This window comes from Musa acuminata, chromosome BXJ3-7 (genome assembly GCF_036884655.1).
Source record: "Musa acuminata AAA Group cultivar baxijiao chromosome BXJ3-7, Cavendish_Baxijiao_AAA, whole genome shotgun sequence".
Taxonomy (NCBI): domain Eukaryota; kingdom Viridiplantae; phylum Streptophyta; class Magnoliopsida; order Zingiberales; family Musaceae; genus Musa; species Musa acuminata.
Genome location: NC_088355.1, coordinates 15,189,535 through 15,204,536, shown reverse-complemented (window position 1 = coordinate 15,204,536; position 15,002 = coordinate 15,189,535). Strand labels below are relative to the sequence as shown.

Here is a 15,002-nt window from a genome sequence, read left to right as displayed (position 1 = left end):
CTCGATCCATCGGAATGTTGACTCCCGCAATATCCGATCTTGGCACAACATCCGATTCTTCCAACCCGATGCTCATTTTCTGACTCTAACCCAACGTCTGATTTTTTTTGCTTCAATTGTTTTATCTTTTCATGATTATGATTAGTTCTGTGTCACTTTTCTCAAAACATGGATTAGATTATAAACTCATCAATTAATTTCATCATCAAAATATGAGATTCAAACGACACCAAATTAATAAATTAATTAGAAAAATAAATTTATCAAGAGCAGTTATGATTGTAGTCCAAAGAAAGCCAATCTTAAGCCTTCCCAAGGCCAATGTTAATAATGACATAAGCCTTCTTAGATCTAAATAAGGAGTATGCAACTTCATGAGCAATAATAATATCATCCTAAATACTATGACCCTTCACAAGTGCTTACTATTATTTGAAAATTATATTATGCAGTAGATATTTCATGTGATTCATAAAAAGATACGATAATTTAAATTACATAAGGAAATAGGTCGAAAGTCTAAAATGGTAGACGAATTCAAGCTGGAATGAAATATATGAATGTTTTGATCTAATCCTCATGCAAAATCGATAAGTTATGAAATTAATTAAATCAAATCAAAGATTATGTTCTAATAGTCATGATCAAATTCAACCGTCAAATCATATAATAATTCACTGAATCAGAAGGAGTTCTGACAGGTATGACTCACGGCCAACTCGATATTGGGCCTAGAGGATCCATTAGGGTTAAGTTGACAAGAGACCTCTATAAATAGAAGGGAACCAAAGGTTCATAGGTTCGAGTTTTTCTAGGTCACCTTCTCCTATTCTCTTCTTCCCTTCTCCTCCTCAAATAACAGGTCTAAAGATTTAAGGAGCATCATCCTAGCTCTACTGTGTGATTTATTTTCTTTAATTGTTTTACTGTTTCATAATCATGATTAATCCTGCATCACTTTTCTCAAAACACAAATTAGATTGTAAACTCATCAATTGATTTTATTATCAAAATATGAGATTCAACGGACATCAAATTAATAAATTAATTAGAAAAATAAATTTCTTTATGATTGTATTCCAAGGAAAGCCAATCGTAAGCCTTCTCAATGCCAACCTTAATAATGACAGAGGCCTCCTTAGACCTAAATAAGGTGTGTGCAATTTTTTTTTAGTAATAAGAATATCATTCTAAATACTACGACCCTTGAGAAATGCTGAGTATTATTTGAAAATTATATTATGCAGTAGAGATTTCATGCAATTTGTAAGCAACTCGAAAAAGATATGATAATTTAAATTAGATAAGGAAATAGGTAGAAAGTCTAAAATGGTAGACGAATTCAAGCTGAAATGAAATCTATGAGACTCAATCCTCACACAAAACCAATAAATTATTAAATTAATTAAACGTCACCCAAAGTAAATCTTTCAACCGTGAAACCATATGATCGAGGACTCTTACCATTGCCTATAGATCAAATAGAATCCCAAATCTCCATGCTCAAAAGGCCGAATCAAGGATGTATGGGAAGTTGTATCAATATCGGGCATGGTAGAGCAAGCACTAGATGGGGTAATAGTAGTGGCAAGGTGGTTCACAAATGCCTATAAAAATCAACAAAATGAGACCTGATTTATGGATGTTGAGCGATAACTTTAGAACCAACCTTAATAGAGTTGATGAGATTTTGCCTACTTCTAAAAAAAAAAAAGATTATGATAGTACCATATGCTACGATCACAATCATCGATCGATCCAATGGCCTTTGGCCAAAACCCACCACTTGAGATTAATTTGTTTGAGAATAAAATTCAATCTTTTATGAATGACATGAAAGATAAATGGCTTCGACATTAGTAAGGTCAGATTGGGAGTTTTTAAATTTAAAGTTAGATATTAGAAGACTCTCGACCTCAATAGCTTGCTGGTCCAAATTCCTAAACTGCTATCAAAATAGGCAAGACGGTTAAGGGAAGTTCAATTGGCACTTAAGACCTCATGGAACCCATAGTTTTCAATTCATAAGTTATGGAAACGAAAAGGATGCCTCTTATTCTGTTGACTCGAAACAATCAAGAACATAAAAGGAGCATGATCAAAACAACACCAACTAAGATGTTTAACAGAAGAAAGATTAGACAGATTAAGCCAACTGACATTAGCAAACACACGATCTAATGTTCGATTGGAACCGAGACAACGCTAGCAACTGAGGTAGACGCACGTGCCTTACACCCTCTGGGATTCTTTGTTCCTGACAGCCGAGGCTACCGTCATCACGCTTACCTCCGCCGCACCCTTGTTACGAGAAAGTTGATTGTGAACAGTGGAGCGGAACATCCACAATAGCCTCATCTGGATTGCCAACCACTGAAGGCAACTCCTCGCTCGCAGCGTTTCACCGAGCAAAGAAGAAAAGTGCTTAGCTATGAAATTAATTTTCGAATAAATCAAGAATCAAAACTTGATCCTTAAAGTACAAAGACTCTCTTTACATCATTGATACCTCGAGATCTGTGTATGCTGCCCTGCACCATAGTACCACTTTTGCTATCCTATTTTACATCTCATTACTATCTTTCCTGTCCCGTTCACAAAAAAAATACCCTAAAAGAAGTTTGAAACGCTAATTAATTACAACTTACCATTAGGATTTTGACGCAGTCAACACAGAACTGGATGAAGGTGCCTTTGGAGACCCAATTATTTTGACTAGAGATTCAAAGCCCGAGGATTGAAACATTATTCAGTAAATTTCATATAAACTTCAAAGAAGTTTGATTGTTAAAATCCATTTATTCTTAGGAAACCAAACATTAATATAATAAATAAAGAGACAGAGATGCTCTTTTAACAATCGAAAAAGGACAACAAAAGGTTCCAATATGGGTGGCCAATTGTTAGATTAATTAGAACTTTTAACCTGACTTTCCAATTTCAATGTGTAACATGATTTAATCTACTTCATTATTTGGCTCAATTATGTAACTCAGTTTACATAGAAATGATAAACCATTAATGACCAATTCGTAGATTACTCGCAATCAACTTCTATGCTAAACGATACTTAATATTGATGATCATAATATAAATATTCTATAATGTAAATTGATAAATTAATTACGTACGAAGGCAACAAACATAAAACATTTTATATAAGTAGTAAAATTTATTATTTTTGAAAAAATAAAATAAAATAAATTAATTAACACAATAATAATAATAACAAAATCGTACGAAGGCTCTACTTTTCACAATAATAATAAAGTATTACTCGATCCTAATACTCATGTATACATCCATCATCGTGGTTAATCTCAAGCTAACTTTACCGTCTATCAAACTAACTTTCTAGAGGAGAATTGTATAGAATTTAGGGTCAAACTTTTGGCCAACTATTTCTCATGTGATCCGACCCCATCATCCACACAGGTCGAACCTGTAGTCAATGTGAAGCTTGGAAACAAACTTTTGGCCTAACCGGTGGAAACACTGTGCAGCTTGGAAACAAATGCCTAACCGGTGGAGATAGCTTCAATGATGCCAAAGAGACTTGACCGCCAGTATATACCCCACATCAACTCGTCTTTGTCTATTGCACCTCTTTTCTATTCTATTTCCTTGGCCGTATCGTGCCAACGCTTTTACGTCCACAGTCCATTGTGTCATTTGGTTCTTAGCTCCTGTCGTGGCATCTAAGCGATACTTCCTTCCACCATGCATGGCACGGACAAGAGATAGACTTCCACATATGATGTCATCAGCATACAACCGTAAGCTTCATCTTTGTCAAGTAGTCACTTCCATGCCAACTGCTCGAAGCTTCGTCTACCTCTCCTTGCACTCTATATATACTCCCTCCTCCTACCGGTGCAGCAATGGCCTTCTCTGGTGCAGCAATGGCATCGCTCGGCGGCCTCTCCTTCCTCCTCCTCCCCCTGCTCTTCGTCGTCTCCCATGCAGCTACCTTCGACATCGTCAACCAATGCTCCTTCACTGTCTGGGCCGCCGCCGTCCCCGGAGGCGGCCGCCAGCTCGACCCGAGCCAGACCTGGACCATCAACGTCAATCCCGGCACCACAGGCGGCCGCGTCTGGGCCCGCACCGACTGCTCCTTCGATGGAAGCGGCAGCGGTAGCTGCCAGACAGGCGACTGCGGCGGCCTCCTGGAGTGCCAAGGCTACGGCACGCCGCCCAATACGCTGGCCGAGTTCGCCCTCAACCAGTTCCAGAACTTGGACTTCGTCGACATCTCCCTCGTCGACGGCTTCAACGTGCCCATGGACTTCAGCCCCACCTCGGGGGACTGCCGGGGCATACGGTGCTCCGCCGACATCAACGGGCAGTGCCCCGCGGATCTGAGGGCGCCGGGCGGCTGCAACAACCCTTGCACCGTGTTCAAAACTGATGAGTACTGCTGCACCTCCGGCAGCTGCGGGCCGACAAACTACTCCATGTTCTTCAAGAACAACTGCCCCGATGCTTACAGCTACCCCAAGGACGACGCAACCAGCACCTTCACCTGCCCCGGTGGGACTAATTACAGGGTTGTCTTCTGCCCTTAATTATCACGTGGGAGGAGAAGGAGGTGACGGCGGACGTACAAAGAATCTACTCGTAGATAAAAGAATAATAAGCCAATTACCCAGTAATAACAACGAATAAGAGGGTGTCTGTATTGACATCCGAATTGATGAGTGCTTTGTTGCACAAGTGATATATCTCATATCCCTATGTTGTACGTCATTTGATGTTATGAAAGTTTCTATAGAAGTCGACAATAGGATCTCTTGTTGGCATCAGACTCGAGAAAAAAATAATATCACAACATTTAGATCTTGTCATATGGTCTTTTTGGATCTCTCTCGATGATTTGAATTTGTGTTAGATGGATTACCAGTTCTAAAATAATGTGGCCATCAAGTCAAATATATTATAGTACTTCAGGTCATCTAACTCAGGACTTCCAAGAGATCTCGAGGTCCTATTTTGACAAGTTAGGCAGATAGAAAATATGAAGTCATGGATTTTTCATTTAAAGATCTGGATATGATTTTTTATCAACACCAATTAAGCTTTAACATACTCTCTCCAAATGTTCTGCTTGTTTTTGGGTGAAAGAAAATTCCTGTCATACGTAACAGGAAATTAATTAGATTGAAGCAGGATCTGAACACTTCCATTTGTTCCATGACATATTTCACCACCCAAGAAAATTTGTGGTTGTCTTGAAGAGTGGTGTCAATTTCCACTAGTTATGAAGCCTTCTCATCAAAAGGACTAGAAATGACTTTGGTAATTTAGATATTGGATTAAGTTTTAGTTTGTGTTTAACAGCCTTTGAAAAAGCCAACGTCAACCGTTTGAGAAGTCCATCAGTATCTAGAAAAAATAATCGAAGGTTTTTTTTTTTGTTCTTGGGTTGATCACTAATATTCACAATCATTTTGTATTTATCTTTTATAGTTTAATATAATAGTCAAGTTATTATAAATCTATGTGATCTCAATAACATTAGAACCGATAAAAAAAAAGAAAAATTTAGATCTCGAAGATATCAAAAAAAGATAAAAAAAATAATCAATTATTCGAAGGAAAAGTTGTGATTGGCGTATCAAACTTATGACTTTCCAACAAAAGAGATTTAAATCATGATACTGACATCAAACAACACATGCTATCATTGTCTTACTTTACCAAAACACAAAAAAGACCAACAAAAAGAAAAATCTAATATTACAAAATCATTGTCTTCTTCTAATACTTTAATTGAAATGGAATATTATAGAGAGTTTAAGGGTTTTAATGTATAGTTAAAATTCCTTCAAATTTGGCTCGTATTTATATAAGTTTTGAGAAATTTTTTTTAATCATATACTAAAATTACATGATCAAATTAATTATTTAAATATATGACTTATCCTCAAATCATATATTGATTAACGATGTAAGAAATATAAAATTATTATTTTATATTTATCTCTATTGTAATCTTCTATCAATAATAATAATATTTGTTTAGAATTTTCATCGACTCCCTCCTTCATCATCATCATCATCATCATCATCATCATATTTCTTGGTCCTAATTTCATTTCGTGATAACTATACTTCCTTTGTTATGATATATTTTATTAGATCAGGAATATTGTTGTGGACTCACATCAATAGAAACTTCGGTACTAATACCAATAATTTAATTAATTTAGATGGATAATATTTTTTTATTTTCCTTTGGGGTTCGAGGATCATTTTAACCCTTTCAATATAGTTTTTCTTAATTTGAAGAAAAAAATAAAAACATTTTAATTCATTTGTGAGGTTCCTTTTTATGCTGGTCAACAATAGGTACTTGGATGGTTTGACTGAAAAGATGGTTAATTTTAGGGTGATTTTTTTACACAAATATTCTTATTTTAAGTTTTAATCAAACGACATCCTCTTATTGATTTTTCTCAAATAATAATATTTAAAATTTAAAATTTTAAAATTATCTCTCTTTTATTCACCTCGTCATGTCATTCACTCTATATTTATTGATACATTTTGCTTCCATAAAAGGAAGAAAGGAAGAGAAATGAAAAAAGATGGAGACGTAGAAAAAGAGAGTGGAGCATAGTGAAAAGGGAAATCGGGAGGAGGTGACGGAAAAAAATAGATGATGGGAGAAGAGAAGAGTAACGGAAAGGGGTGATGACAGCAACAAGAGGGTGTACAAGAATAAAGGAGTGATCATTCAAGAATTTTTTAGATTTAAAGATACTTCTGGAAAAAAAATTTAAAAGGGATATAAGAAAAATTATCCTAAAGTTTATGATTAATAATAAATTAAATTAAAAATAATTTTATGAATAATTATAATATAATTTAATGTGATTAATATCTAAAGTGACCTATTCTTACTCTCTCATTTCCAAGTCAAATCAACAGAGAAGTCCATCGATATCTAGAAAAATTAATGGAAGTTTCCTTTGTTCTTGGGTTGATCACTAATGTTTACAATCAGTTGTATTTATCTTTTATATAGTCATGTTATTATAAATCTATGTGACCTCAATAAGGTTAGAACTGATTAAAAAAAAATTAGATCGCAAAATATGAAGATATCAAAAGGGACAAAAATAATTAATTATTCAAAGGAAAAGTTATGATTGGCACATTAAACTTATGACCTTATAACAAGAGAGATTTAAATCATGATACCGACATCAAACAAAACATGTTATCATTGTCTTACTTTGTCAAACACGAAAGAGACTAGCAAAAAAAAAAAAAAAAATTCAATATTACAAAGTTATTGTCTTCTTCTAATACTTTAATTGAAATGGAATATAATAGAGAGTTTAAGGGTTTTAGATGTATAGTTAAAAGTCCTTCAAATTTTGGGTCATATTTATATAAGTTTTGTGAATTTTTTAATTATATACTAAAATTACATAATCAAATTAATTATTTAAATATATAATTTATCCTGAAATCATATATTGATTAAGTATGTAAGAAATATAAAAATATCATTTTATATTTACCTCTATTGTAATCTTCTATCAATAATAATATTTTTTTAAAATTTTTATCGTTCTAATTCCATTTGGTGACAACTACACTTCCTTTATCATGATATTTTTTTTTTAGATCAAGAATATTGCTGTCATACAATGGATGCATATCAACAGAAACATTGGTACTAATGCCAATAATTTAATTTATTTGGATGGATAATTTTTTTTTCCTTTGGGGTTCGAGGATCATTTTAACTTTTTTAATAAATTTTTTCTTGCTTTGAAGAAAAAAATAAAAGCCCTTTACTTCATTTGGGAGGTTCCTTTTTATGCTCGGAGTTGATTGTATAAAGGATTACGATCAACAATAGATACTTAAATGGTATGATCGAAAAGAGGGATAATTTTAGGGTGATTTTTTTACAAAAAAAAAATGGTATAGGAAAAATTATCCTAAAGTTTAAGATTAATAATAAATTAAGTTAGAAAACTATTTTATGAATAATTATAATATATTTTAATGTGATTAATATATAGAGCGATCTATTCTTACACTCATTTCCAAGTCAAGTCAATTGTTTGAGAAGTCCATCGATATCTAGAAAAATTAACCGAAGTTTCCTTTGTTCTTGGGTTGATCACTAATGTTCACAATGAGTTGTATTTATCTTTTATAGTTTAATATAGTAGTCATGTTATTATAAATCTATGTTATCTCAATAAAGTTAAAACAGGTAAAAACAAATTTAGATCCTATGAAGATATCAAAAGGGACAAAAATAACCAATTATTCAAAGGAAAAGTTGTGATTGACACGTCAAACTTATGACCTTCTTATTAGGATCAGGGGTCGGTACTAAGAGGGGGGTGAATTAGTGCAGCGGATAAAATTACGTCTTCAAAAATGTTTCGTTTCGATAAAATCGGTTTCGTAAAGTCTTCGTACGATTAAAGCCGATATCGGAAGATGTTTACTTGAAAGTGCATGTAAACATAGTTAAAGTACAGTAAGGAGGAGAGGTAGTTTGCTATAAAAGAAAGTTGCTCAAAGGAAATGCAAACCGAGTTTTAGAGTGGTTCGGTCAACGTGACCTATATCCATTTTCAGCTTCATCCTTCGACGAAGTCATCGGCGTCAACTAGAGGTCTTCCTTCAATAGACGAAGACCAACCATCTTTTACACCCCTCTTCTCCTTTTCACGGGTTTAGGAGACAACCCTTACAAGCACTCACACTCTTACAGAATTCTAAACTTCGAGTGGAAGATGGAATTTCTAAAGAGATTGCCGTAGGGTTTTCTCACTTTTGAATACTCTATGCTTATGTCTTTTAACCGGGGATGAGAGCGGTATTTATAGGCTTCAAGTTGATTCAAACTTGGAGGCTAAAAACATCTCATCCCGGGTTTCCCAAGCACGGGCGGTACCATTGCCCGTGCTGGGCGGTACCACTGCCCGTGCTGGCGATACCACCGCCTGGGGGGGTTGTGCTGGGCGGTGCCACCATCCAAACTGGCGGTACCATCACCTGGCACCCTGCTAGGGGAGGTACAACTGCCCAAACTGGTAGTACCACCACTTGACACAAACTCGAAGATTGTGCCACAATGGTATGACCTCTTGGGGCACTATTTGGGCCTCTCATTGGGCCCAACATAGTCCTTGCATGGGCCTAGCTGGCCCCTAATTGGGTTGGCCCAAATCTAAACCCAATTACGTGCTAACTACGAAATCTAAAATATAATCTGAGCAAGATAAGTCTAGTTTCATCCAGCGAGCTTCCGACGATCTTCCGACGAACTTCCGACGATCTCTCGTCAATGTTCCGGCGGACTCCTAGACTTCACGATGATCTTCTTAGTCAGTTTCGATGAGCTTCTCTAGCAGGCTCCGAGACTTCTTGGCTGGTTCCGCTAGAACTTCCGACGAACATCCGAACTTCCGATGAACTCTCGAACTCCCAAGGAAATCGCATCTTTGACTCTGGGACTTCATTTTACTTCATGTCTTGCTATCGTAGTTAATCCTGCACATATAAAAATATACTTCAATCTAGACAATTAATACTAAGCATTAATCATGTTGTCCGACATGTCATTGGTCCCTCGATGCTTCATCCGATTCTTCGGTGCATCGTCCTCTCTTGCGGCCTATTGCCCAATCGGCCAGTTGACTCTGCAACTCCGATATTCTTGGCATAATATTCGCTCTTCTTGGTCCGATGCCCGAATCCATGGCCCGAAGCCTTGTGTCGATACGTCGATTGATCCACCGGCTTGACGTCCAATTTTCTGACATTTTTTCCCTAAGCACAACATGATTCTCCCTACTTTAATTGTCTCATCGTGATCGAAGCATTCTGCATCACTCAAAACATAGATTAAATCATAAATAATTATCAATTGGTTTCATTATCAAAATATGAGATTCAACAATCTCCCCCTTTTTGATGATGACAACCAATTGATGACGAAGTTATCCTTAACTCCCGGAGTTTAAACAAACTCCCCCTATCAATATGCCATATTGATAGAATTTTGAATTCAAACTGAATTCAAAGTCATTGCAATATTCATCATGAATATTTGTAATACATCATCATGCATAACAAGATCATACTTCTCCCCCTTTGTCATCAACAAAAAGGAGAAGTATACATTTCATGTGTTTGGACATAAAAGTTCAAATCATTGCATGAAAAACATAATATCAAGTTTTATCATCATGCAAGATAGCAATTTTGAGATGTTCAAGAAAGCAACTCTTACTTCTTGAAATATACAAGTTTGTAAATTTTGCTAGATATGCAAGTTACAAGTTTTGCTTCTTTAGATAGGCAAACTAGTGATGTTCAAGATAGCAAGCTCTTTTTTCTCGAAATGTGTAACTTAGCACACATTGCTTCTCTTGAGATCTGCAAGCTAGCTAGCAAGCTAGCAAAATTTGCTCCCCCTATGATAAGGGTTAAGTATTCATTTACCTCTTTTATAATTCATTTCCCTTTACTATAATCTTCAAATCGGTTAAGTATCAACCTTATTCCAATATGTTTGTGTATCATTATAGTTTCAATTTACAACATGCATAATTTTAAAACTTTATATTTCATTTTTCATGCATAATATCGAAATATAAATCAATCATCATTATAAGCATGTCATGATAGTAAAATATTAAAATTTTTAAATATTTATCAATATTTTGATCATGATACCAAACATTCATCATTTAGAGCATTCATGATACACATTATATACAATACATCACATACATCATTATAATAAAAAGTATAAGTATTGCATGGATCATTCCAAATCATAAATATTTCACATCATGATGGTATCAGTTTGTCAAATTTCATCCTACCATGCATGGTCATAACTTTTCCCTCTTTTATCATTTGTATGTATCAAAATAAATTCATGAATATTTCATGCATTTATATCATCACATAAAGAATATTAAGAAGAATTAATTGGGTGATGAGATAAATATTTCATGAATATAAGGAATTATACATAAAAATCATATCATGAGAGATAAAATATCAAAGATCGTGAAGATAAATCATGAGTATCAATAGACATATTATGATTCTTTTTTAATAACTCAAATAGCGAAAAGAAAGAATGTTAAAATTCTAAGAATTCAAGAGAAAGCACGATTCATTTTAATAAATCTCCTCTTAAATAAATAACGAAAAGAATTTTTAGAAGATCATGATATAGATAGAATTCATTCAATCTTGTAGGAGAACAAGATATTATTTTATGCATATAAAATCTCTCAATTCATTATGAATCCTAAAAATTGTAATTAAAAAAATCATAATTCATTTAGGAAATTTTCTTCTTTAGTAAACGATAAGAAGAAACATGGGAGATCAAATAAGAGATATTGCTTCATAAAAGATTTCATGTTATAAATTTCGAAAAATCAAGATAAAGCTTATTCAAATTCAAATCATCATATCAAAATCATTTTCAAGAGATTCAAAAAAATATAGATATATTCGTTAATCTCCTTTTTGGAAAACTCGATAAAGTAAGGAAAAAGAAATCTTTCAAGGAGAAACCTATCCTCTTTTTAGTTGTTTCAATTCATGTGATTTATTTTATTTATGCCAAATAAATAAATACATCAACATTTAAAATGAAAAAAGCAACTTCCATTACCATAAAAATCGATAATCCATCAATCGCAAGATTTATCATGCAGAATTTCGAATTATAAAACCATTAAACATGATTTCAAATCAATATGCTCAAGTTTTTGTATGAAAACCATCCATCTTGTTTAAAACCGAAAAAGCAATGATTCATCATCAATAACTTCAAAGTCTCATGCATAGTATAAAATCATCAAGCATGATTTCATTAAACATAAGTCATTTTCAGAAATCATCAAGATACTCATAATTACTTTTTAAACACATAGAGCATGGTTTCATAAGGCATTTTTTAATCAAAATCTTTCGTTTGTTTATCACAAAACATGTAATTTTCATGATTATTTTCAAAATTACTACATAAGCATGATTCCTAATTTTTTTGTATTTTTATTTATTAAACATGTAATTTTTAAGAAAAAATAATTATTCTAAACTATATTAAAAGTAACTCATGAAAAGTATTATGTAATTTCAAAATAAATTAAAGGTATTTTGATTACCTCATCGTCGAAAGTCGTTAAGGCATAGTTTCCCACCTCGCCTTTGTTAGGTTGCTCCTCGTCTTCGGATGCACTTGTTTTGTCCAAGATTTTTTCCTTCTTCTTGTGTTCATAGCAAGTAGTTGTGTTCTTTTTGTTCTTTAATTTTTGTTTCATTAAGTTTTTAAATTTATTTATGAGGAGTTCAAGTCCACCAGCTCGACGTCCAATCTTCTAACATGTTTTCCCCCGGCACAATATGATTCTCCTTACTTTAATTATCTCATCTTGATCGAAGTATCTTGCATCACTAAAACGCAGATTAAATCATAAATAATTATCAATTGATTTTATTATTAGATTCAACACTTCTAACCAGAGAGATTTAAATCATGATACCAATGTCAAAGTGCATATGTTATCATTGTCTTACTTTGTCAAACACAAAAGAGACAAGCAAAATAATAAAAGAAAAATCCAATATTACAAAGTCATTGTCTTCTTCTAATACTTTAATTGAAATGGAATATGATAGAGAGTTTAAGGGTTTTAGATGTATAGTTAAAAGTCGTCCAAATTTGGCTCAAATTTATATAAGTTTTGAGAATTTTTTTTAATCATATACTAAAATTACATAATCAAATTAATTATTTAAATATATGATTTATCCTCAAATCATATATTGATTAAGAATGTAAGAAATATAAAAATTTTATATTATATTTACCTCTATTGTAATCTTCTATCAATAATAATATTTTTTAGAATTTTCATCGACTCTCTCCAAGAGCATTATCATTCATCATATTCCTTAGTCCTAATTTCATTTGGTGACAACTACACTTCCTTTGTCATGATATTTTTTATTAGATCAAGAATGCTGCTATCATGGACTCACATCAATAGAAACATCAGTACTAATACTAGTAATTTAATTAATTTGATGGATAATATTTTTTTATTTTTCTTTGGGGTTTGAGAATCATTTTAACATTTTCAATATAGTTTTTCTTGCTTTCAAGAAATAAATAAAAACCCTTCATTTGGTAGGATTCCTTTTTTGCTCGGAGTTGATTGCACAAAAGGATTACAGTCAACAATAGGTCCTTAAGGTTAATTTTAAGGTGATTTTTTTACACAAATATTCTTATTTTATGGTTTTATCAAACAACATCCTCTCTTTGATTTTGGTCAAATAATAATCTTTAAAATTTTAAATTTTAAAAACATCCCTCTTTTCTTTACCTCATTATGTCGTCAACTCTACGTAGATACCTTTTGCTTCCATGAAAAAGGAAGAAAAGAAGATGAATGGAAAAGGAAGAAGATGATGGAAAAAGAGAGTGGAGGAGAGTGAAATGAGAAAAGAGGAGGGGAATGAGATGACAGAAGAGAATAGATGATAGTATTAGGAACGAGTTGGCACTAGGGGGGGTGAATTAGTGCAGCGGAAAGATTATGTTGATTTAAAAAATCTTCGTTCAATTAAAACCGATTTCGACGAAAATTATTTCGGAGAGATGTTAACTTTGAAATTGTATTTGTAAGAATAATGGAAATAAATAAAGTAAGTAGTTTGCAGTGAAGGTAAATAGCAAGAATAGAAATGCAAACCAAGTTTTTATAGTGGTTCGATCGTCGTGACCTACATCCACTCTGCCGATTCCCCTTCTATTGAGGCCACCAGCATCCACGAATGATCTTCCTTTAATAGGCAAAGATCAACCTCCTTCTTATAAATCATTCTTCTTTTGTAAGCTCAGGAGAGAACCTTTACACCCTCTTTTTATAAAGCTTCCCTCACCCTCTTTAGGAGGAGGGACTCTATATTTTACAAGGGTTTTCAACTCTAGAAACACAGAGTTTTTATTTACTTTTCTTACTACTCTATGTAAAAATAACTAGGATATTTATAGACCCCAAATGACTTAAAAAATAGAGCCAAAATTCAAATCCTCAAAATTTCAGGGTACGAGCGGTACCACCGCTTGCAGTCTGACACTAGGCGGTACCATCACCCAATCTGGTGGTACCACTGCCTAGAAGACTATCTTTGGGCGATTCCACCGCCCAGACTGGTGGTACCACCACCTATAGTCTCGGAGACTATGCCACTACGATTTCACCTATTTGGTTATTGTTTGGGCCTTTCTCTTAGCCCAAGACAACCCAAACTTGGCCCAACTATCCACTAATTAGGTTGACTCAATTATAATCCCAATTATGTACTAACTATAAATTTTAAGACATTTACTAATCTAAATAAATTCCATAAGTCTAGGTTTCTTCCGGTGAGCTTCCAGCGAACTTCCAACGATCTCTCGGCAATGTTCCAGCAGACTCTCGGCAAGCTCCTGGACTTCATGACGATCTTCTTAGTGAGTTCCGATAAGCTTCTTTGGCAAGCTCCTGGACTTCTTGGTCAATTCCAGCAAAACTTTTGACAAACGTCTCAACTTTCGATGAATGTTCGGAATTCCGACGAACTCTTGAACTCCCAATGAAATCGCGTTCTTAACTCTAGGACTTCATTTTTCTTTATGCTTTGCTATTGTAGTTAATCCTATACACATAAAACATACTTCGATCTAGACAATTATTACTAAGCATAAATAATGTTGTCCGGCATGTCATTGGTCCATCGACGCTTCATCCGATTCTTCGGCGCATCGTCCTCTCTTGTGGCCTATTACCCAATCGGCTAGTTGACCTCTACAACTCCGATATCCTTGGTGCAATATCCACTCTTCTTGGCCCAATGCCCGAATCCATGGCCCAAAGTCTTTTGTCGATACATCGACCGATCCTTCGGCTCGACGTCCAATCTTCTGATATGTTTTCCTCCGG

The 15,002-nt window shown here is 34.1% G+C and overlaps 1 protein-coding gene across 1 annotated transcript; it reads left to right on the top strand.

Moving 5' to 3' along the window:
- Positions 1 to 3,866: 3,866 nt before the first annotated feature.
- On the top strand, positions 3,867 to 4,842 carry LOC135642447 (protein P21-like). The gene has a single exon (XM_065158603.1). The coding sequence runs from the start codon at positions 3,882 to 3,884 to the stop codon at positions 4,566 to 4,568; it is 687 nt and encodes a 228-aa protein (XP_065014675.1). The 5' UTR covers positions 3,867 to 3,881; the 3' UTR covers positions 4,569 to 4,842.
- The last annotated feature ends 10,160 nt before the right edge of the window (positions 4,843 to 15,002 follow it).